Below are 23,264 nucleotides of genomic sequence, written 5' to 3'. Positions count from 1 at the left end.
TGCTTAAGAGGCAAGCGAGCCATGGCTCGCCTGTCTGAGTTTAAACAGTTAAATAACTCATCCTGTCTATTACTTGGCAAGGGCCACATACTGTGACAGCTGGAAGGTTTACATCCTCTGAACGCTGACATTTTACACACATACTAAGTGCATCAGAGTGTTCCCTTGCTTACACCGGGAAGCTGCTCTGTTATGGGAAATCAAGCGTGCAGAGTTCTTTGTTCAAATGAAGATACCAGTTTCAACTCAGACTCAAAATACAGTACACAGTACACATTCTGAGTGGGTACAACACAATCTACAGTCCTGCGGACACACAAGGAGAATAGTTTTGCAGTTATAGATGAATCTTTACAATATTTTTTAATTAAAATGTGGGGAGTTTTAATATAAGCCCATGAGTTTCATTTACAGAATGAGAACACAGGGAAAGGAACATAAACAAAAATAGCCAATCCACTAGCGGGAAGGTAGTTGGGCAGCAGACGGGGACAGTGCAAGCGTGCTGTCTCCACGGAGATTTTGGCAGCACAAAAAGGTAAAATAAAATAGAAATCTACCTTTCATGCTGCAAGGGTTCTATCCAGCCAAAGGCCTGTGCCTGCAATTTAGCTGGCGTAAGTCACTGCCCTGAAAAGGGGGCATTCCCAGACTGAAAGGCCTGAGAAAGCCTACTAAAGTCAGCTCCACCCCCAGGAACATCCCCATCAGCAGAGTTAACATAAAGGATTCTACTGAAATAATTAAATTCAGTGATTAGCTACTGTGGGATATATTTATAATGGAAAAAAACTGATCCATCAAAGATTTTGGCAAATAGAAGGAGAAGGAGAAGAGTTTGGATTTATATCCCCCCTTTCTCTCCTGTAGGAGACTCAAAGGGGCTCACAATCTCCTTGCCCTTCCCCCCTCACAACAAACACCCTGTGAGGTGGGTGGGGCCGAGAGAGCTCCGAAAAGCAGTGACTAGCCCAAGGTCACCCAGCTGGCGTGTGTGGGAGTGTACAGGCTAATCTGAATTCCCCAGATAAGCCTCCACAGCTCAGGTAGCAGAGCGGGGAATCAAACCCGGTTCCTCCAGATTAGATACACAAGCTCTTAACCCCCTACGCCACTGCTGCTCCAATGCAAGCTAAATGCATTTATGGGTGCTGCTTTCTGGTTTCTAGGTCGTTTCTGCACGGCCAAATATCCCAGGGTATATCCAAGGGAAATATCCCAGTTTGACCAAGAAGTTCACACGGTTCCTGGTCCTAAAGCAGATTTGTCCCACAATATTTCCCTCATCCATGGATTTTCAAAAATCGCCAGTTTGGCAATTTCCCCCCCAAAAAATCCTGCAGTGAAACTGCTGCCTTGCAAAGACCGCAGGAGCAGAACCTGTTTATTTTTCCTGCCCAGCTGCCTGATCTCCCCACCCTACCGCCTGCCCCCCTGATCTCCTTCCCTGACGTCATGTCAGTTTTCAACTCTGCTGAGCCACTGACCGTTGCAGCCCGCCCTTCCCAAAATGTTCCCCCATGCATGTTTTCTGCTCATGGTATCAACTGGGTGACATTTTGCCTGGGTTATTCAGGAGTGGAGTCACAAAATGTCCCCGCTTCATTTTCTGTACATGCACTGGTTGCTCAGAGCACATAGCTAGGGAGATGTGAACTTTGGGACAAATGTTAGTGGGCAGATCACGGGAGGGTGTCTCTCACTTTCCACAAAAATAGGAGAACATGAGAGGGAAGGTGATGTGATGCTGTGCCCCATTGTTTTTTGCTGCCGCTTGCTGTGTTGAGGCCTGCGCTGGGCCTTATCCAGAACTGAAAAAGGGGGGGCCTTCGTTTTCCACTGCTGATGTCCCAAAACAACAGCCAATTAGAACGCCAGACACCAGGGGTATCTGCACATGCACGGATAGGCTTGCGGTGTAAATACGAAAGACCCGGGCTCGTGTGAAACAAACTGGAGTATTTTCTCTCAGTCTTCACTCGATTGCGTCACAGAAATGGGCAGCCATTCAAAGGGAGAAACTGGGATAAAATAGACCTGGATTGTAAGATACCAATTGTAACCTGGTATAATTGTGCTGTGCGGAAACGGCCCTAGATTTCAAAGATGAAACAGAAAAGCAACTTGCATAACCATTCAAACATTGTTTATTTTGTATAATTACACCTTTTTAAGTTTAAAAGCTATTAGGATTGCAACTGGTTTAATGTTTTCTCTTTTATTACTTGTTATTACTGTTGTTTTGTTGCAATTAGTAACATTGGCCTTTTATTCTTATTAAAGAACTACTTGCTGTTCTTTAAACTATGATAAAGGATGGGGAATGAAACTCTGCACAGGATTATATAGCATTAGTATTTCTGGAACTATACAGGAATAGGCAGGTCTGATATTCCATTTTTTAAAAAGGAAATGTTTGATGTTATACCATGAACCTAAGTATTGTGCTAATTAAAACAAACAGTGAAAGTCAAATGGCCTGCAAAGCACAAAGCAACATTTATGACATTGTTTATAACTAATACATTAAATCTCAGTGGTTCTAAAAGCTTTGAAATATACAAAGATAACTTGATTGGCACAACAAAGTCCCCCATTTTTTTTAAAAAAAAGTCTCAGCATTGCTGTATGTGTTATTTTCTCCCCTGTATTGTCGAAGGCTTTCACGGCCGGAATCACTTGATCCTCTGAAGATGCCAGCCACAGATGCAGGCGAAACGTCAGGAGAGAATGCTGCTAGAACACGGCCATACAGCCCGGAAACCACACAGCACCCATTTTCTCCCCTTATTAAGACATAATGTTCATGTAGGAAAGAGCACATATAGTGAATCAATGAAATTTCTCTGTGCATATCTGCTAAAGAATAAGAAACAGTTCACTTTGAATATATTAATCCAAAAAGAAAGTAGGTTTCTTGAAACCCTCAGCATGAGGCCGTTTCCGCACGGCGGCAGAAGGGGTCGGGTTGGCGTAGATGATGCTGACCCGACCCCTCTGGGACCGTTTGCATGAACGGTCCCTGAGCCTCCTGGGACGACGGAGTCGCAGGGCAGAGGGGGGCGTGTCCCCAGGCCTCGGCGACGCACCGGAGGGCCGCAGGACAGGTAGGTCGCCTGGACATGGGGGGAGGGAAGGCGCCGTGGAGCCGCTGCCGTTCGCACGGCAGTGGCTCCAAGCTGCCGTTTCCCCAAAACCTCGCTGGGCAAGCGAGGTTGGAAAATGGCGGCTTCGCGCCGCTCGGGCGGTGCGGCTGCGAAGCAGTTGCGCCCCCTGTGCGAACGGCTCCCTGGGGATGGCGTTTTTGCCGTCCCCAGGCCACCGTATTCAGCCCGTGCGGAAGGGGCCTTAGTTAGCGCCATGGTGGCAAACCTATGGAACTCCAGATGTTCATGGACTACAAATCCCAGCAGCCCCTGCCAGCATGGGCAATTGGTCATGCTGGCAGGGGCTGATGGGAATTGTAGTCCATGAACATCTGGAGTGCCATAGGTTTGCCACCACGGAGTTAGCGAATTGGCAAGACATGAAGTCTAGTACAAGGGTTTCACCCAGTCATGTGAAACCAAGGTAGTATTTGTTTTTATTTTGTTTCCTATCGTACTTTAGGCAACTGTGAAAAGCTGCAATCAGGAAGGGAAGTTTGCATAGGGGACGTCTTTATGTGCTTTTTATTCCACAAGTTAAAATATATGTGCATATGTCTCCATTAAAGCACCCGTATCTTTTCTCTTTGTGGGGTGAAAAGCAGCTCAGGGATCTTGATAAAGAATATTGCCTGCAGGGAAAGAGTTCAGCTGCATTCCCACCCCCACCCCTTGGCCCATGAGCTTCCAAACCAAAATCAAGCTCCCCCAGCTGCTTTGGGGGAAATGAAACCTTGGGGAAAATATTCATACAACTGAGTATTCCCTGCAATTCAATCCTTAAAAATGGCATGAGAAAACGATATGGAAAGCTAACATCTTCCAGTCACTTCAGTGGCTTCAGAAAGGGATTAATGAGATGTGACGACAGGAAGATCAATGAATGGATGCCCCACTGTTTTTAAATTGCACATAGCTGCAATAAATGGCATCAGATTCAGATTAGGGCTGTGGCAGGAAAGGGTGGGGGGAGAAGGGAGGTTTCTTTTAATCTTTTCTGCTCGTGCCATCTTTGCATCTCAGCCCTTCCCTTCTGTTACAATTTGTCCTGAGGAAGAAAGTGTGCCGGCATCCTTATGGTATCTATACATTTCCTCGAAGGACCAAAAGCAGCTCAGGGTGAGTGAAAAGGAAACTGTGATCACAAAAAAGATTCAGGGAAAACAATTAAATTCCTCTCCTCCTGTGCTATGGCCCTGATCCAAACTGAGGGTGCTTATAATGGCTGTTTGTAGTTTTTAAAAAGGAGCAAAACCATTAACAGATCTCCCATTGTCACTTTTAATTAAGCCCTATACTGCTCTCCTAGACATGTGCTTTTGAGGCATGTTAAAAACTCTTGCATTTATTGTAGCATCAGCTTTCATGAGCCAGAGCTCACTTTGTCTTGCATGCATCTGACAAAGTGGCCACTGGCTCACAAAAGCTTCTGTGACAATCAATTTGCCAGTGCCACAATTATCTGGTGTTTTGGCTGGAGTAAAGGCTATCCCACAGGAAAAATCAAACTTTGTGACGCATTTGATGCACTGGAAAGAATACAGACATTACTGCTAATGGAGATAGCAAGAAGGAGAATATAAATATTCATTTTTTGTTGGTGTGCGCTTCAAGAAACAAACAAAAAAAGCAAACAGTACACTTACATTCAGGACAGTCCATTGTTCAACAACAATAGCATCATAGCCTTGTATACTTTTGCTGTCTTCCAGAGAAAGATCTTCAAAGATGAACATTCCCTCTGTCAGACCCTGGAAGGAATCTGTGCACACACAAAAATATTCCTATAAGCTGCACATGTTTACTATTACAATACACATTTCTTCCATGCATGGTATTAAAAGAATAATAGAAAGGCACAGGCAAAACCACGCACAGTCCCACTTCATTAAAATGAATGAGACTAATAAAGCAAGAAGTTTTAAAGAATACATCACTTTCTAACATAGGACCATATGAACATTTTTTTTGAAGGAGGGCAGAAGTACAAAACAATGCCTCCCATATATTATATACATATTTTTCTTAATACATCTATATGTGCATAATCAATATGTACAATATACGTATGTAATCACCAACTCTTCAAAACAATAGAATACATTTTGTTTATGAATTGTTAATTAATAATTACATTTTACATCACCTTATCTATATATGTGTTCGCCCCCCCACCCCCCGTGAATCTGTTTTTGGTGCCCTGTACTTGGCTAGGACAGAGTGGGGGAGACACAAGCCAGGTTCAACAGTTCAACAATAGGTTTATTACTTGAGAGAATCAAGACCCTAACTCCTCCCTTGGATCGATCTAAATCAGAGTACTTGCTTGTCTTGAGCAGGTTTGAAGCTGTAGACTGTGTCTTCTATTGGCTGCTTTCAAGAAAGTCCACTGTGTCTTGCTTTCTTTCAGTTCTTTCAGTCTTTGTCTAGTTCTAACTGCTGTTAAACTTAGCTTGTGCTCTATGGACCACCATATATTAATATGTACATCATGAATATTCCAGTCTCCAACTACCCTTGGCACCTCCCTTTGACTGACTGGCTAGAACTACAACAGGGGATTGCTGGGTAAAGAAAGAAAACTTCCTATTGGGAAATGTCTTAAAGGGACAGGGGCTAACTAAAATATCCTCCCTTAACAATGAACTAAAACCATGCTAACTATGGGGAAACTAAAGCTTAATGGGGAAATAACAAAAGCCTCTGTGGGGGCATGACAATATGAGTGTAAAGTTGCACCAAGGCCCAGCTGAGTGATGGTGACCCGAGCAAATCGCTTTCAAACCAAGTGATTAAGCAGAAGTAGCTTGTATTGCCTTCCTCTGTAGAATCTTCCTTGGAGGTCTCCCCTCCAAGTTCCAAGGTCTAAGGAGATCTTCCCTTTCTATCAGACTTTCTCCTCTCCCCCAACAAGTAACAAATTAAGTGAGGCTACATTTTGCATTGAATCTATGCTGAATGATCAGCATCACTAACTTCACCCTCTGCAACATAAATCAGAAGACTGGCAAAGGGCTTCCCCAAGATTTTGGCAGAGTTATCCTCTAAAGAAGCAATTCAGAAACTTCTATCATGGCATAGACAAGAGAGTCTTTAAATCCCCTTCCCATTTGCCTCAGTGCCATACATTTCTTTTTTTCCAGGTTGTTGGCAACTTTGTCTTTCAAAGAATTCAAAGAACCTGGTTTGTAATTGTTTTTATCTATGGTACCTTTGACCACTAACCTTCTTCTCTTCCTCAAATCCAGGCAAAAAGGCTCACAAACTAAGTTGTACTACATGAGAACAAAGATTGTGTGTATACCTCAAGAAGGAAACGACAGTATTGTTCTTCATAGCAGGAACAGAAAGGTGAATAGAATCTATCTGATAAACTTAATGGTATCTATATTCAGAGAAGGATTAATGGATTAGAGTGTGTCTGAATCTCCAGGGTGCTGAAGGGTTTAAGGGATGAAAATTGTATCCATAAGAGAAGTCGGGCCTTACGCGGGCCTTCCCTTGCGATTGATACGGAAGCTGAAGCTGGTCCAGAATGCAGCGGCACGGCTTCTGGCAGGTGGTGATTATTTAGATCATATCACCCCTGTGCTATGCCATCTGCACTGGCTCCCAGTGGAGTTCCGGATCGTCTTCAAGGTGTTGGTAATAACCTTTAAGGCCTTACGCGGCATAAACTCTTCATGTACCTACGTGGACCGTAAGATCACCCCTTATGTCCCATCGTGAGAGGGTTACAATTCACGCTCGAGCGTGTGGCAAGAACTGCTGGTGACCCCAGCCTGCCGACGACGATGCGTGCTGCGCCTCGACCCGGGCCAGGGCCTTTACGGCTCTGGCCCCTGCCTGGTGGAATGCTCTAATTCTCCATCAGTCTCGGGCCCTGCGGGACCTTGGGTGAGTTCCTCGGCGAGGGCCTGCAAAACAGAGCTTTATTCCAACGCCTTTGGAGAGGCTGGCCACGGGTTTTACTGCCCCCCCACTGAAACATCGGAATTAAAAAACTGAGGCTGCCATTCTCCATCCCTGAGTGTTATTTCTTCGGGTCGGGCCCCACTGTTGATTCCACCTGGGGCCCGCCGCTCTCGCCTTCCTTTTCTATTACTTATTTCTCCCTTTTAGCCTTGGGATCGGGCGCCCGTTTTTACCGTTTTATTGGTTTACTGTTATTGTTTAAATTGTATATGATTGCTGCTGGATTTTAAATGTGTTGATTCATGTTGTTGGAGTTGCTGTCGTAGAACAGCCATGTTGGAAGCCGCCTCGAGCCCCTTGGGGAAGAGGCGGCCTATAAGTTTGAAATATAAATAAATAAATATAAATAAAGTCATGCCAGAGGAATAATGAAGGGTATGGAGACTAGCAGGTCTAACTGGCTTGAGCTGACTAAAGAGGTTTATGATGGAACTTTGTTGCTAGACATGCTACCACAGTGGCTCTGCCTGCAGGGAGGCATTCTGTGGTGACTGCAGAATATAGGATGGTTCTTGTGTTTTATATGTTTTGGTTCAGACCGAACCTGGTTTTTTATTAAGTTCCATAACAAGGAAACTGTTGTATCCGTGGTATGGTATAGTATTGAACTATTAACAAATGGGAAGATAATATGATATAACTTGGCTGTGAGAGCCACAACTCTCACAACACACTTCAAGATAATCCATAGAACAGCGGTGGCGAACCTATGGCACGGGTGCCAGAGGTGGCACACAGAGCCCTTTCTGTGGGCACATGTGAACAGAGTTCATTGTAGGGGGGGGGATCACACACACACATCTAGGCTAGCCTGAGCACGATCCTTTTACCTGGGAGTAAGCTCAGTTGCTGGCAATGGAGCTTGCTTCTGAGTAGACCCCCCTAGGGTCGTGATTTACCCATTCGAAGCATTGCACGGTTGCTTCAACAAGTTTACTCCCAAGTAACGTGCGCCTCAGAGCCAACTGTTTTTGCTAAACTAAAACCTCAGTACTCAGGTTAAATTGCCATGTTGGCACTTTGCGATAAATATGTGGGTTTTGGGTTGCAATTTGGGCACTTGGTCTCAAAAAGGTTCGCCATCACTGCCATAGAACATAAGTAGCCGAAAGAGGAGGATTTTGAATTGGAAATCTCTGAAAGCCCCTGTGCTTTCCAATAGTAAGAATCGCCTTCAAACTATGGCCCTTTCCTCACCGCAACGGTGTGGGGGTGCATTGGCATAAACAATGCCGACGCACCGCTTGGACGGTCCCGGGAGGGCAGCAGGCAGCAGCGCAGCCTTCACACAGGCTGCACCACCGCTGAACGCCTACCTTGTCTCCTGCGCTGTCGCTGAACACCTACCTTGTCTCCTGGCTTCCAGCTCATTGCAGAGGCCAGGGGACACGCCCCCGCAGCCTGGAGCGACGGCTTGGGAGTCACAGGCCAGGGGAGCATGTCCCCTGGCCTCTGCGACGAGCCGGAAGCCAGGAGACGAGGTAGGGGTTCAGGAACGGTGCGGGGAAAATGGCGCCTTCCTGATGCTGCCGTTCGCACAGCAGTGGTTGGAAGACACTGCTTCCGAAAAACCTCGCTCAGGGAGCGAGGTTCGGAAACAGCATCTTTGCGGCGCTCAGGGGTTGCTGTTTTTAGCGTCCCTGGGGCGCTCTTTCCCGCCCATGCGGAAAGGGCCTATCTATAGAACTTGCAGAACTTCCCCTTCGGGGAAGGGCGGTATAGAAATTCAATAAAATAAATAAATAAAATAAAATAAAGTTTACCTTGGCATTTTGATCTAAAAGGACATTGCGACGATGGAAAGAGTCCCAAAAAACAAGTTAAGGTTTTCACTCTTTGATATAACTTAGGAAAGAATCCGCTTTCTTTGTACAGTGCCTTTCTCTTCAAATTACCTTAGGTTTTGGATTAATTTTGTTGGGAAGGTGACATTCTTAGCCAGCAGCTCTTCAGTTCATTCTGTACGTTACAATAAGCTGTTTTGTCACATTGATTTGCTCAACAGTCTCAATCTAAATTTGTCTCTCATCACACAATATATCCACAAACGTAATCATCTGTTCTCACAAAAATTCTGATAATAACCATAGCAACTGCTTGGAAATTTGTGATTTTGGAACACCGGAGCACAGCAAGACTCAAACTTCCTTTCTGCCTTCCATGTCTACTGGGATTCCTGGGGATATTGTTTTTTCTTCTCATCAAAGGTGTTAGGCACAAGCTAGGTGCAGGGGTGGAAGGCGAGGGAGGCAAGCAGCGCGGTGGACTGGGAGAGCAGGGGGCAAGTGACTTGGGCTGTGCGAGTAAGGTAAGTGAGTAGGGCAAGCAAGGCAAGCAGTGATGTGCAAGTTTGGCTGGGTGCTCTCCCCAGCGGGGAGACGGAGGGGTCAAAATACACCTCCACATGATCTAGGTGAACGGTGCCTGAATTGTCTGCCTCCTCTTGCCCTCGGGGCCCCAGATCCACCATTATCATTTGTATGCTGTTTCCAATACACTGGCTTGTTTCAAGTGGGCCTGTTTCAGAGCAGTACCTTACTATTCACCTCTATTGATGTCATAGACAGTTCAGACTTAGATGGATTCCAAATCTGAATTCTGGACTTTGATACCAACAGAAGCACTGGACTCTGCCTCCTCAGACCTTCCCCTTCTGGATCTGGTAAATATCACTTTGATACCATCAGAATACGTTCCCTGCTCCCATTCATTATACATAGCAGCTAGCAATGCTTTTCCTGCAGCTTTGACCATTGCCATCTGGATAACAATATCCATCACCCTGGAAAATAGCCACAGCCTTGGGAAGGGCACACTTGTCCTCTAGCCCACAAAGGATATGCAAATGCCAGCCAGCCTTAACTCAATCAGCTTTCCTGAGTCTTTTCTCCCCTAGCTAATCCTTCCTGTCCAACTACCAGAGAACCATCCAGCCTTTCTCTGAATTGGAAAATCCCGGAGTTGAAAATTCATTAACTCTATCTAAATCCGATCGATCCCTGACTATCCCTGGACCAACTGGACCATTCCTGGCTATGACTCATCTGAGCTATTGTCCTTTGTATTGTTCTCTCCTGAGAACTGAAACTCAGCTCTTTCCCCAGTGTTTTCTGTACTATACCCAAGGTTGTCTTTTTCTGCATCCAATGCAGGCACTGGACTCTGCCTCCTCAGACCTTCCCCTTCTGGATCTGGTAAATATCACTCTACCCTGCAACAACCTCTGCTATCCCCATTTATCCTTCACCTCTATCTAAATCTTAGGCTTCTTGAGATCCTCTGTGTCTGCGTTTCGCCAATTTGCATGTGAAAGTTCATTACTGTACTTCTTCAATAAAATTGTTAAAATCTCTACATTCTGGTTTCTTGTGGCTTTCTAAAGGGAAAAACACCTGGTATAATTGGTGGAGATCCTGTAGCCCATCTTTTTGCAACACAAGGTCTGTCCCCTTCTAATTCCCCAAACTAAAATATGACAGACCCCTCCACGTGGGAAGCATTCCCTCTCTTCCATGGGTTCCTTGTAAGGTCATTTGGATCTGCAAAGCTCTACTTTTAGTAATGCATACATATTTCTTGGGTCCATTACTGGCTGGATGTACAATGCTAGCACATGCATCACAGGTCCAGAAGCTGCCTAGTGGTTCTCTCCATCCATCTAGAGGAAAACATGGTTAAGCCTATACTAATAGTTTGTCTTCTGCCTTAATGCCACTGATCTGAGTATAGGGGGAACAGGTAAAGAAAGGGTACCAAGGAATTGAAGTGGTGTGTTCCTACCCTCTATCACGTGTTGGCCACTAACAAGCAGGCTTGCTGAAACAGAGGCTGTGAAGTTCTGAAGATGCATGACGGTTTTCTGAAAAATGAGGTGAAATTCTAGGCATATTGATCACATCTTGAAAATGTTCCAGTTTGTTCCTCCAGACTAAAGTTATCCTTATTTCCTTGGAAGTTTCCAAAATGGATCAACATCCTCAGTGGTTATTTCCTTAACAATTTTCCTCAGGCTCACTAATTTGACAGAGCATATTCAAAGCAAATTCAGAAGAAGAATTTCTTCTGGTCTCAGACCTCGTGAGAAATGTTATGTGGACCTTTTGGAAGTCAAAGGACTGGGGCCAGTGTTCCTTCACTGTGATGATTCAGAAACATCGTATACTCCTGGGGTTTAGGTATGAGTAACCTGGACAGAATACTGTAGCAGCTAGTGCCTCTCACAGTGCAGCTTGGAGCAAGGATTATTTTGGTTGCTCTCAACTCATCTGTACTATTTTGATAAACCACATAAGCCTTAATATTGTGGTCATCACGTAAGAACATAAACAGTGATGGTGACCATCAGTTCGGGCAGCTTTGCACTACCCGGCCTTTCCAGGGGGCCACATAACTCACATAGGCTATGGATTGGGTCACCTACCATAGCAGCAACTAGTAGTGAGTAAAGATGAAGGAGCTCCCACTGCTGCAAAAGAGATTTTTAAAAGTGCACATGGTTATCTTCTTCTATTGAACAACGTTATGTACAAATCCGGGTATCCCCAAGTGTGACTGCCAAGGTAAGTCAATTTATTTTATGAAAGCATTTGCAGTATTATGCTCTTGAATGAGCCAGAAGCATGTCAATTATTAACAGCCATCCAAAAATATCAAAGCTCTTACAGGGTTTTTTTTTGCAGTATTACACTCCAGAAGCTGCATATTAACTGTGTCATCCATTTAACCCCCTCTCCTTTCCATTCCTGAGTGGTTAACTTGTTTTCAATTATCACATAATTGGTATGATTAATCCTGCGGATTCCAGCATATTACATCTACTTAGTCAAATCTCAAAAGCTAAATGATCAAACGATGGCTCATTTGTACTAACAACCAGATCATGTAACTAGCCATACTGTTCAACTACAAATCACTTCTGTTCTGACCAAGCTTCAGTACCATTTTATATTCTTTACCTTCACTAAGCTCATGTAAAAAGGTTAATCCACCCTCCTTCAAGAGAAAAGGTTCCATTATCGCTGCATTTTTTATTAAGGTAAGAAGCTCCCCCACTGTGCTCAAAAGGCTATTTTCACGTGGATGTATAAATATTTGATGCTGTTCTGCTGGGCAAAATGTCATTTTAATGTTCCTGCACATGATTTACAAGATGACTATGGGAAAAGATTCCTTATTTTATTGTGACAGCTATGCTAGTGGGAAGCAACGTCTCCCTTTGTTATCGGTTGTCTCTGAACTATTAAAAGTCATGCACAAATCCTAACCTTTACATGATTGTTATTAGAAGGAAAAATCCCCAACACAGGTACAGTAAAGAAAGTGGCCTTTTGCACGTTTGCCTTTGACTGGTGTTCACCAACAGTTCGGGACTGCTTAACATGAGTTTTCCAATTGGAGAATTAAATTTCTAACAAAGTTTTGCAGGAAAACTCTCCAGTGGTGAGCTACGGTGATCAACTTGGAGCTGCACCTAATGATCTCATGATAGGGAAAACTACCTAAAAGACTGTGCGAAAGGTGTGGTTCCAACCCATTATATTGCAATACTTACAACGTTGCATTATTGCAACTATTCAAAAAGTCAGTTTCCACAACTGGATCTAGGAAGATTCCTTAGAAACAGGCTTCTCTATAATTTAAGAACACTTTTCCTTTATCATACAATTCTCAGCTCACTCCAGTACCCTGTTTCTTCACAAAGTAATACTACACAATAATTTTGTTGTACAGACCGTCCTAAACTGCAGACTTTGTCATTAGGAAACTCCTCCACAACCCAGTTATGTAAGTGCACATTTATTGTTTAAACAACAGACTGATACTTTTCATATGTTGCTTTGGGATATTAAGCAATACACTGATAAAGAGCCAGAAATAAAATGTTCTCTTTAAAAAGAAGTCCTAATTGGTCTGTATTGGGTCCAGTGACTCATATTTGAAAGTGCTGTTTATACATTTCAAATAAATGACCGTTTCTAAGCAAGTTAACTAGCAATTTGCAAGCCTTGCCAGAAAGCAAAAAGAAAGCATTCCATCATCTGAACTTTAGAACTTCCTTTGCTGGAGGATAGGGAAAAAAAATAAAGACTGGTTGTTAATTTCCCAATTTAATTTTACAAGGATAAACTATTTCACAAACTATTATTATCTGCTATAAGATACTTGGCAGCAACACAAAACAGGAAACAACACTGTCGTAACTCTCTGTTTTAACTCCAGTTAGTATGCGAAGACCCTGCCGAGCAGGTGGGGGTCACACTTCTAGGGAGTGTGTCATCAGTTCCCCCATTTCCTTCTTACTGTCCCCAAGAAACTGCTGTGGAAACTGCCCCCCTAACGACTGGAACCAATATGTAGCAGGCATGAAGGACTGCAGTGTATGTACATGTGGGGGGATGTCAGGCCTCTGGCTATAATGGGAGACCTCCCAGCATCTTGGTGTTTCGCCTGAGGCACCAGCGAGAGGAAATAGGAATGGAAAAAGGAGTAACAGATAACAGATAATCTTTAATGGCATAGTGGAAAAAGGAGCACATGCTGGCACTGCACCAGAGGTGACACAGTGGACACTCTAGAATTTTTAAAGACCTTTTAAAGAGTCTCAGAGTGGCCTACAATTGCTTTCCCTTCCTCGCCACAAAATAGGAACCTTGTGAGGCAGGTGAGGCTTGGAGAGTTCTGAGGGAACTGTGACTAGCCCAAGGTCATCTAGCAGGGCTCATGTTCAGGAGTGGGAAACAAACCTGATTCACCATATCAGGGGCCCTTTCTGCACGGCGACAATTTATTCTGGTGGAGGCTTGGGGACTGCTCACACGGTAGCGTGCGAGCAGTCCCGGCTCCCTACCCAGCCGGAGAGGCGGCTCTGCACGGAGTTGCCTCTCCTTCGGTCCCCTCCACTCACCTCTTTGTTCAGCATCGCCGTGGAGGGCTGGAGGGACACACCCACGCTGCCCTCCGACACCTGGAGGTTGGAGGGCAGCGTGGGTGGGTCTCTGCCGCCCTCCACAGCGATGCTGAACAAAGAGGTGAGTGGGGGGGGGGGAAGCAACGTCTTCCCGCCAGTGGTGTTCGCACAGCGCCAGCAGGAAGAAGCTGCTTTGGAAAAACCTCGCTCGGGGAGTGTGGTTTGAAAGCGGTGTCTTCGTGCCGCTCGGGGTGGCAAGGCCGTGCAAACCCCTCCCCAGGGACACAGTTTTTAGCATCCCTGGGTCGCTGTTATCCGCCTGTGCAGAAACAGCCACAGTCTGCTGCTCTTAACCACTACACCACACTGACACTCCATGCAGAGTTTTTGTAAGTTCTAGAGTTTCTAATGTCATCATTTCTGGGTTTTAGAAGTGATGCCAGCATGCTGATGCAACACCTGTGTGCCAGGCCCCACTCTCCAATTTCTTCCATAGGTTGCAAGTTGTGGCCTGGCAGCCCTACATACCGCACACACAGGGGAACAGTTATCCATTCCTGCCTGAATTGCTGTTACTCTTGTAATGGTGTTGTCAGCTCTATGCACCATGTTTCACAAAACCCCACATTCAAAGATCTGAAACAGTATAAATCACCCAAGCAAATTTCAGAACTTTTACCAATATTCTTTATTTTAAAATAATCTATTTATTATGGGGATTTTTTAATCCAAATTAAAATTTGGGCTCTTAAAAATTGTTCATATTTGCATTTCTTTTTAAAAAATAGTATAGAACTATGAAAGCATTGGGATTTTATGGCCTTATGGTCCCACTGTGTATAATTTTTTTTTCTGTGAGGCCACACAGATATTTGCCAGATGAGAATATTTCAGGCATTTGATAAAATGTGCTCGAGTCCACAAAAGCTTAAGCAGCAATAAATCTTTTTACCTTTAAAGGTACTACAATATACCCTATTTTGGCTGAAACAAACCAAATGGTTTTCTCTCGCTCTGGGACAGGTCAACATTACCCCTTACTTCAACTAGAAGGAAGCTGGAAATAAGCAACAATCTTGGGCTCAGGATATTATCTGAAGGCCCCTCCACAAAGAAATCTTGTGGCATCTCAGAGTCTGCATTTAATCAGTGGTTGAACAGGGAGACTGCCTAGAATCCTTACGTATCCTGCCACGAGCTTCTTAAGAGGGAAGGAAGGATATAAACAATAGAGTCTTTTTATTTCAAAAGAGAGAGTTAAATGTGTTTTTATATCTCTTGCGCCAAAATCAGCCCTCAGATTTTTAACCTTCTGGCCAAATTCTAAAAAATAACATTTTTTGTTTCCAACAGTAGTAACAGTAGCACAAACACATGCAGACCCCAGTCTTTCATGTTTACATACCACTGTTTGCAAAAATTAGAGCTTGTGTACACAATTATTTCAGAGGAGTCACAAGTACAGACATGCCTGAGGTGTACAGCTCAGCAAGAGCAAGTGACAGATTTGTAATTTGTAGCAAACAGAAGAGATGAGACTGATAAAGCACAGTCCTCAACATCACGTGTTGCAAATGAAGATCCCCATGTTTGGGGTGGGGAAAAAAATGCAAATTTTTTCACCTTTCCCAAAACACATGGTAGAACAAATAGTAGAAAAAGGCAAGTTGTAAACCAATTAGCTAGAAGAAGAAGAAGAGGAGGAGGAGGAGGAGGAGGAGTTGGATTTATATCGCCCCTTTCTCTCCTATAGGAGACTCAAAGGGGCTTACAAACTCCTTTCCCTTCCCCCCTCACAACAAACCCCCTGTGAGATAGGTGGGGCTGAGTTTGTAGATTTGCGCTAGAAAGCCTGTTATAAAGGCAGTGTGGAACAAGAGGAAACAGTCTCTCATATCTGACAAATTTTTTAAAAAATTCTGTTTAAAACTCCATTTCTATATCATAATAAACTTTTCACATATAAATAATACAATCCCTTTGAAAGAAAATTACATTCAGGGCTAATGCCACAAATATAGTTCATGTAGCTCTCTGCAAAGGTAAAAAGTGATTTTTAAAGACCAGTCTACTTCAAAATTCAAAAGTCAGAAGGCAAGTTACTTTATCAGCTGGCTGAACACTGGAAAGTGTGAGTTCTCTGAGAAATGTGCCAACTACTGTAGATCAAATCCTGTCAGGAAACAAGCCTCTGATGGTGCTCTCAAGTGAACTCTAATTTCGAGGATGGGCTCAGCTCTGGAGGAAGCGTACTGCAAGTTCTCAAGCAACATGGGAATGAACGTGCTATTTTAAAACTCATATCCCACTTCTGTCTTCACTTGAAGTGGTTTACAACAGAAAACAATAGTTAGAATGCAATCAAGATAACAACTAACAGTAACAAAGAGTAAAACAAATAGGAAGGTTTCTCCCAAATAAAGTGCAAATGTGAATGCAGACATTCAGTCAAGGTTTCCCAGCCTTCAGATGGATCCTGGAGTTCTCCTAGGATAGGAACAGAGAGGAAAGTTCGGTGGACCTTTGAGTGGAGCCTTCCTCCAGATGTTTGATGGATCATAATTTTGATCAGCTCCTGCCACCATGGCCACATCGGCCATACGGCTTGGCAGGGGCTGATGGAAAATTTCGTAATTGTAGGTCCATGGAAACATCTGGAGTGCCGCATGGAGGTTCTGTAATTTACCACCTACTGTCATTCTTGAATGACAACTGATCTCCAGACAACAGTCACCAGGAATTTACCAGGCCAGAGTTGGCAACCCTAGTCCTCTCAAATGTGCCTAATTTTAAAGCAATAGCTGCTTGCAACAAATCAGGAAAAAAAGGCAAGGAGCTCAAGAGTTCAACAAAAAGATTGCTAAAATAATGTGGCCTTGTCCAGCCTGCGGAATATAAGGGAAGATGTGCTTCATGTCTTCTCAGTATGGTGTCACTATCAAAATCATTGAAGAGCCGGTGGAAGTGAAAGGTATCTTTTGAAAAGCAGTTACTTTTAAGGATGGCGCTGGGTTAACGGAAGATGGTGAGCAGGTCTATATAGGAAAAGGCAGTTTCTCCACAGATCACTGCGGGTGGCAACTGCAGCATTAAACCCCATTCCCTAGATATATCTTTGTCCTATTTTCTGCTATGATAAATGGGAAAAGGACAACCAGACTGCACAGAGGTCCTTGTACATGAACCATCTCATTCCAACAAGTGCAGGAGATCCAGCTACCCTCAAATCTGCAGGAATTTCCCAAGCTGAAATTGGCAATGTTACCAGTGATCACTCCAAAGCGTCATTTTCCACAGAAGTTTCCCATTCACTTCAGTGGCAAAAGTTGCTTCTTACACACATTTTTTTTTGCACTGATGAGATGAACAGGGACTTGGAAGAAATGTGGATATACCTGTGACTTGGAAGCAATTTGCATACACTCATGGCTCTGGACTGATGTTTTTTATATGGCCTTTTTATACTAAAACACAACCAATCCTATATGAGTAGTGATCTGAAAAATAGCACAGAAAAACTTTTACAAGGCTGAAATCTTGAAAATCTGTAAAGAAATTGTTTCTTCAAAGGTTGATGCCAACAAATAATTCACACTCAGTATGGCATGTAATTTCAAGGTGTAATTTGCATTAAGACAGAATATTTCTTTTGCTAAGAAAGCAGCTAAAAATAAGTAATTGAAGAATAAGGCACTGCTCAGCCAAAATAACCAATACGCTCAGGTTTTCACATACAGTTCTAAACATATTTTTGTCCATTGTGGCGGAGACAAAAAGAAAACAACTGATTACCACTTAAAGAAGATAAAGAAGATAAAACAGGATAGAAATCTTAAAAAAAAAATTCCATACCATTTACTATTCCAAGACTGAAGATGGCATTCACCAATGTGCTCCCTTTCCGGAAGTGATCCGTCATGTGCTCCAGCCAACTAGCTTCTAAGCTGCAAATAGTCTGGCCATTGCTGAACACTCTCATAGGGACTGTTACAGTGTAGTACTGGCTGGATCTCTGCAAAGTCTTTGGCTTGTTGAAGACAGCAAAGATCTCGGTTTCTAGAGAAAACACAAAATGCTGAAACAGCAATGCCATCAAGCAGGAAATACAGTGCATTCTTGCTCTCTGGGGCATAGTCTACAAGCATAAATGGTTCACTTTAATAAGGCCCATTAGTTGAGGCTCATCCATGTATAATTAAAACATTACTAGGTCATTACAGGAGGAAAAATATGCTTTTCCGCCCAGCTTCGGAACAACTGAACGCAAAACAAACCACAAGGCTTTACTTCCAACTGAGTTTTCATGACCATAAAAAAAAGCAAAACATGCATTTTTGTAGACTGGATCCTGTGGATCTGTCTACGACTGCTGCTTTCCTAGGGTTGGAACCTTACAACCCTAGGAAACTCCAGGTGGTCGTAACCCTAGGTTACAACCCTCGCAGTTCTTCTGGCAATATGAGTTCCAAATCACATCATCTGAAGCAAATATTGTTTCTAGGGGAATTTGTCTCTGTAGGCAGGAGGTTAGTTGTAATTCTAGGAAAGCTTCAGTCCCCACATGGAAGTTGGCAATGCTAATCCACCTATGTGGTTGCTCTTGAATGACAGACATATTCACCTCCTTGGAACACTACTTTATGGAAGAAAAACTGTACAGTCATCTATGCTAGTTTGCAATTCTTAGTTTTTCTCTTTTCTGTACCTCACTTCCTGTGTGAAAGAGCTTCAGTGCAATCCTAAACAGCTACTCCAACCTAAACCCATTTATTTCAATGGATTAGATTGCTATAACCACTGTTGCTTCCTCTTAAAGTGATAATTGCATGCCATGGCCATGGTGGCAGGGGCTGATGGGAATTGTAGTCCATGAACATCTGGGGAGCCGCAGGTTGCAGACCCCTGCTTTAGAGCATCTCTTTATATAGGGCACTATATTCCATCCTTCTTCCTTGCTTCAAATTCCAATTATTTTTCTACCTTAAATTTTGAAATTTTGATAGAGTGAAATTGAGCTATATTAGTGGATGTCCTTTATTTCCATGGAGCGATAGATTTCTCAATACAAAATTTCTTCCACTAGCTTGATGGCAGTAGTACAGTTTCTATGCCTGTTGTTGCTACGGCTTTCTCACACAGTCTTGAGGCTTGTTGTATGTTTAAGCTGTCTTTAATTAGAAATGACATATATTTCTGGTGCTTGCATGGCCTCCTCTCTGTGTTGTGACCATGAGCACCTTAATTTTGCACAGTGGCAATGAAGAGAGTAGGCAAATTTCCAACCCTCTTTTGCTGATTAGGACACTCAAGTCTCTACAAAACATTCCTTGACATTATGCCCCATCCCCCCAGTTAAGCCACAGACAGAGTGGGGGTAAGGGTGGCTATCAACAGGCTAGCATACGGATGTCAAACTCTAGCTGGAGCCTAGGGATCAGCTGGAATTGTAGCTCATCTCCCGACAGCAAAGATCAGTTTTCTTGGAGAAAATAGGTGTTTTGGAGGGTGGGGTCTATGACATTGTACCCCACTGAGGTCCTCCCCATCCCTGAAATCTGCAGGAATTTCCCAATCTGGGGCTAGTAACCTTACCCCCAGTTCCTCACCAGTGATCAGGAGACCTGGCAACGCCAGGCATTATAGGCATGCCCTTTGAATTCTGGTGACGTGGGCAAACCTCTTTGCCCCTTAAGGAGATTTTGTGATGTATCCAGTTGGCCACCATGGCAAACAGCATGCAGGACAACACTTTATTTTGAATATTTTTCTTATGTACCTCTATGCAAGTTACCTTATCTAAACTGATGGACACTATACTATCAATGAACTTCATATTACGAGAAAGTGAAGGGTGAATGCCAAAGTTTAAAGTTTGCAGAAAAATATGTGGTTCTTTCAGAGAGACAAAAGGAGCTGTGATTATGAAGACACAAAATATTAACAGTCTTACTGGTGAGGTGTTCTTACACCAAAGTCTGCAGAAAAAATATTCCAGCACAATGCATCAGCAAGAGGGTTTCAAAATAGTGATTATCTGTCCAATTTTCATGTGTTTAATAGAACTGCCTTCCTTTCAAAAATTAAAGGCAATATTTTAAATTACATGGAACTGCTTCACAAAAAAAGGAGAGATGCATGTTTTCATTTGGCTTGCAGTAACAACAGCAATTCAGTAAAACCACAGATCTGTGTTAACAGGTGATAAATTATAATTTTATTATAGAAGGCTGGGTTCTATGTGAGAATACAGTCTTTTTATTTCTTCTCAATCATTTTTCAAAAGCTTTTACACAGATCATAGCACTATAATTAATGGCACTTTCATGAATTCATCCAGCACTACAGCTTCTGGTGAGGACTTGTCTAAGTACATAAGAACAATAAGCACCAAATGGGGTTTTCAGTGTGTGCATAGTGTAGAGAGAGACATGAGGAGGACAGATGGTTTCATTTGATCTTTCCAAGTGAATTCAAAAAACAGCCCATCCACTAGAATTTAGAAGCCAATAAATAAACAAGCGAGACCAATGTATTAGAATTGATAAAGGCATCTAAGTTGTCATACAGGATACCCCTATGCAACTTTACTGTTAGAGCCATGTCATCTTCCAGAGACAGATAATTAAGGCTAGAAGTCATGATCATGGCAGTAACATTACGAGTTCACTCAGGCTCATTCCGCACAGCATATTTATAAGGAGTTGCAATTGTTATAAATGAACTTGTTTCCCCTTAAATGGAAAGCAAATTCATTTATAATGATTGCAACTCCTTATAAATATGCTGTGCGGAATGAGCCTGTTTCCATTGTCATAATTACAGTGGCATTTTAAATGTGGATGCTTTTATTGTATCATTACACCAATGACATGAAGAGGCCATTTTTCTCAAATGATGAACTGAAAGGTGATGGCTAGACCTAGGGCATCCAATTAATACATGATTAAAATGTTTACCTCTTTCAACACTCTTCAACAACTACATGGTCACTCTGCCTTCAAAGATGAATCCAATAACATTCCCTTCCTCCCTCTCACCTAAACATATGTTTGAGTTGTTCAGAAAGCCCACACCACCAGCAGAAAAAGACCTCTCTACAGAAATGTTTAAATGTTCCCAAACGTTAAAAAGGTAAACAATCTATCCTTTCCTTCCAACAATTGGAAGGGGATGGGACGATAGATTTTTTTTTAAGCACATGCAACAACACTAGTGTTTTTAAACATTCTTCTGAAAAATATCTCACATACTTTTTGGGTTCAGCAGCATTTAGAGAGCACACAACTAATGTGACAAACTCTTAAAAAAACAAATGCCGAGAGATACAGTAGGCACATGCACATCTAGAATATTAAAATTCATCAGATTCGTCATACTAGTAAAAAATTCTAAGTAGTAATTGTAAAATACATTTTATATAGAGGATGGGTGTTAAGACACTTATTTGGCAAAACTATCCAAATACTAAGCCGCTGATCAAAGAGGAGTGCTTTATCATTTTGCTGTAATAGGAAACAGGATAAGGGATCTCTTAGCCAGGGACTTTACAATGCAACCAGCTCTTATTAAAATAAGAGCCCAACATTATTTCAACACAAACAGTTAAGTTCTTAAATTGCGTTGGAAATGAAAGGCCTTTTCTGTAAGTTAATAAATTCAAAGTACATTTGTGAACTTGTAAGGAATAACCAAGTTGGGAAATAAAATAAAGTCCTTGGAAGAACTCTAAAAAGCAAAATCAAGCAACACCTGCACTAAACAAATATATTATTCCCAGCTAGCCAAAAATGCATATATCTCTGGTAAAGGAAACTGCCGGCAAAAACAAGGAACTCTTGTGAAAGGTATGGCAGACAAAAATGTGGAGAATAGAAGTATTTACTTCTGTGCTCACAAGGGGAAAAATAAAGATTGTCATGCTCCCAGAGAAGCTCTGATTTTCTTTATTAAGTCTCAGTTGTCCCTATATAGCTAGTATGGGTTCAGTTCCTTTTGTATAGTGTTCTAAGGGAGGGAACTTTAGTTAGACCTTGTCCCTTTAAGAATCCCCCTAGAGGCAGTCTTCCTTTCATTACCCAGTAGTGTTCCTGTTTATTTAATTTAGTCCAAGGTGCCAGTGGAATTGGAAGGCTGCAATATCTCTTACGTCTAGGGTGTATAGTCTAAGGAGTATAAAAGTTAAGGGCGGATTCTGCATGAGCCAAAACAGCAGTGTGAGAACGGTGTAAAAGGGTTTACACCGTTTTCACACCACTGTTTTTTTGGCCCATGCGGAATCCGCCTAGGTGTTATCAGAAAGTAGAATCCAGAAAAAGGACACTGAAGGAACCAAGAGGAAGCCCAGACAAAGTGGACTTTCCTGGAAGGAGTCTGGAAAGGATAAAAGTCTCAAGCTTCAAATTGTTCCAGTCAAGCAAGTACTTTATTTTAGCCAGACCCTGGGTGGAATTAGGGTCTCAATTCTTCTAGCAATAAACCTTTTTTTTTAACTGTTACACCTTGCTTCTGAGTCTCCCACTCTGTTCTGGCTGAGTACAGGCACCTAAGACTGTTTTACTTGGGGAACAGAATGAAGATTAATGCCAAAACTGCAATTTTGTAGGTTAGGAAATGGAAGTACTAAAGAAAATTAAGGTCACAAAAGGGCAATAAAGAAACCAGATGCACTGTGGGGAAAAGACAGTAATGTCATTCTTCACTTCTACCCCCTATCTCTCACAGAGAAGTGGAGGCTCAATTGCACAGAAGAGATGGCTCATTCTGCAGCATGCATGATCCATTCCCCAATAGGCTGATTCTAGGAGTAGAGGGGAGGGGGGCTAAATTACTCAGCAGAGATGGCTTGTTCTGCAGTGCATGCACCCCATTCCGCCAATTAGGCTGGCACCAAGAGATGGGGAGAAGGAGAAGGAGACCCAGGCCTCAAAGGGGAGTTGCAGTCCTTGGTAAGAACTCTGCAGCTATTAGTTGGCCAAGACAATAGAAGGACTGCAGCTATTAGTTGGGCAAGACAATAGTGAGTGAAAAGCAGGGAAAGTTAAAGGTTTCTGAGGAGATATTCAAAACTGTCATTCTATACAATGGGGGACACAGATCCCCAAGTAACCTTCCTTGGCTTTTCCCTCTGTGAAGGCACCCTCTGCTGTCCCACCTACAGGACCTTTCAATTCCTTGTCTCTACCCCTCCCCCCAATTACAAGGACCGTGCATAAACAGTGGCCATGGTAGGCTCTGAG

The 23,264-nt window shown here is 43.0% G+C and overlaps 1 protein-coding gene across 3 annotated transcripts in view; it reads right to left on the bottom strand.

The window, feature by feature from the left end:
* RFTN1 (raftlin, lipid raft linker 1) overlaps positions 1 to 23,264 on the bottom strand; it is a 136,056-nt gene that overhangs the window by 21,653 nt on the left and 91,139 nt on the right. For all 3 annotated transcript variants that reach the window (XM_048511525.1, XM_048511522.1, XM_048511523.1), the window contains exons 6-7: positions 17,881 to 18,084; positions 4,793 to 4,908 (exon numbers count right to left, since the gene is read on the bottom strand). In XM_048511525.1, coding sequence (XP_048367482.1) covers positions 4,793 to 4,908; positions 17,881 to 18,084 — 320 coding nt within the window. The remainder of the gene's footprint in view (positions 1 to 4,792; positions 4,909 to 17,880; positions 18,085 to 23,264) is intronic.

The sequence above is a fragment of the Sphaerodactylus townsendi genome, linkage group LG11 (genome assembly GCF_021028975.2).
Source record: "Sphaerodactylus townsendi isolate TG3544 linkage group LG11, MPM_Stown_v2.3, whole genome shotgun sequence".
In the NCBI taxonomy this organism is placed as follows: Eukaryota; Metazoa; Chordata; class Lepidosauria; order Squamata; family Sphaerodactylidae; genus Sphaerodactylus; species Sphaerodactylus townsendi.
The sequence above is the reverse complement of the archived record's forward strand: the minus strand, read 5'-3'. Positions and strand labels throughout refer to the sequence as shown.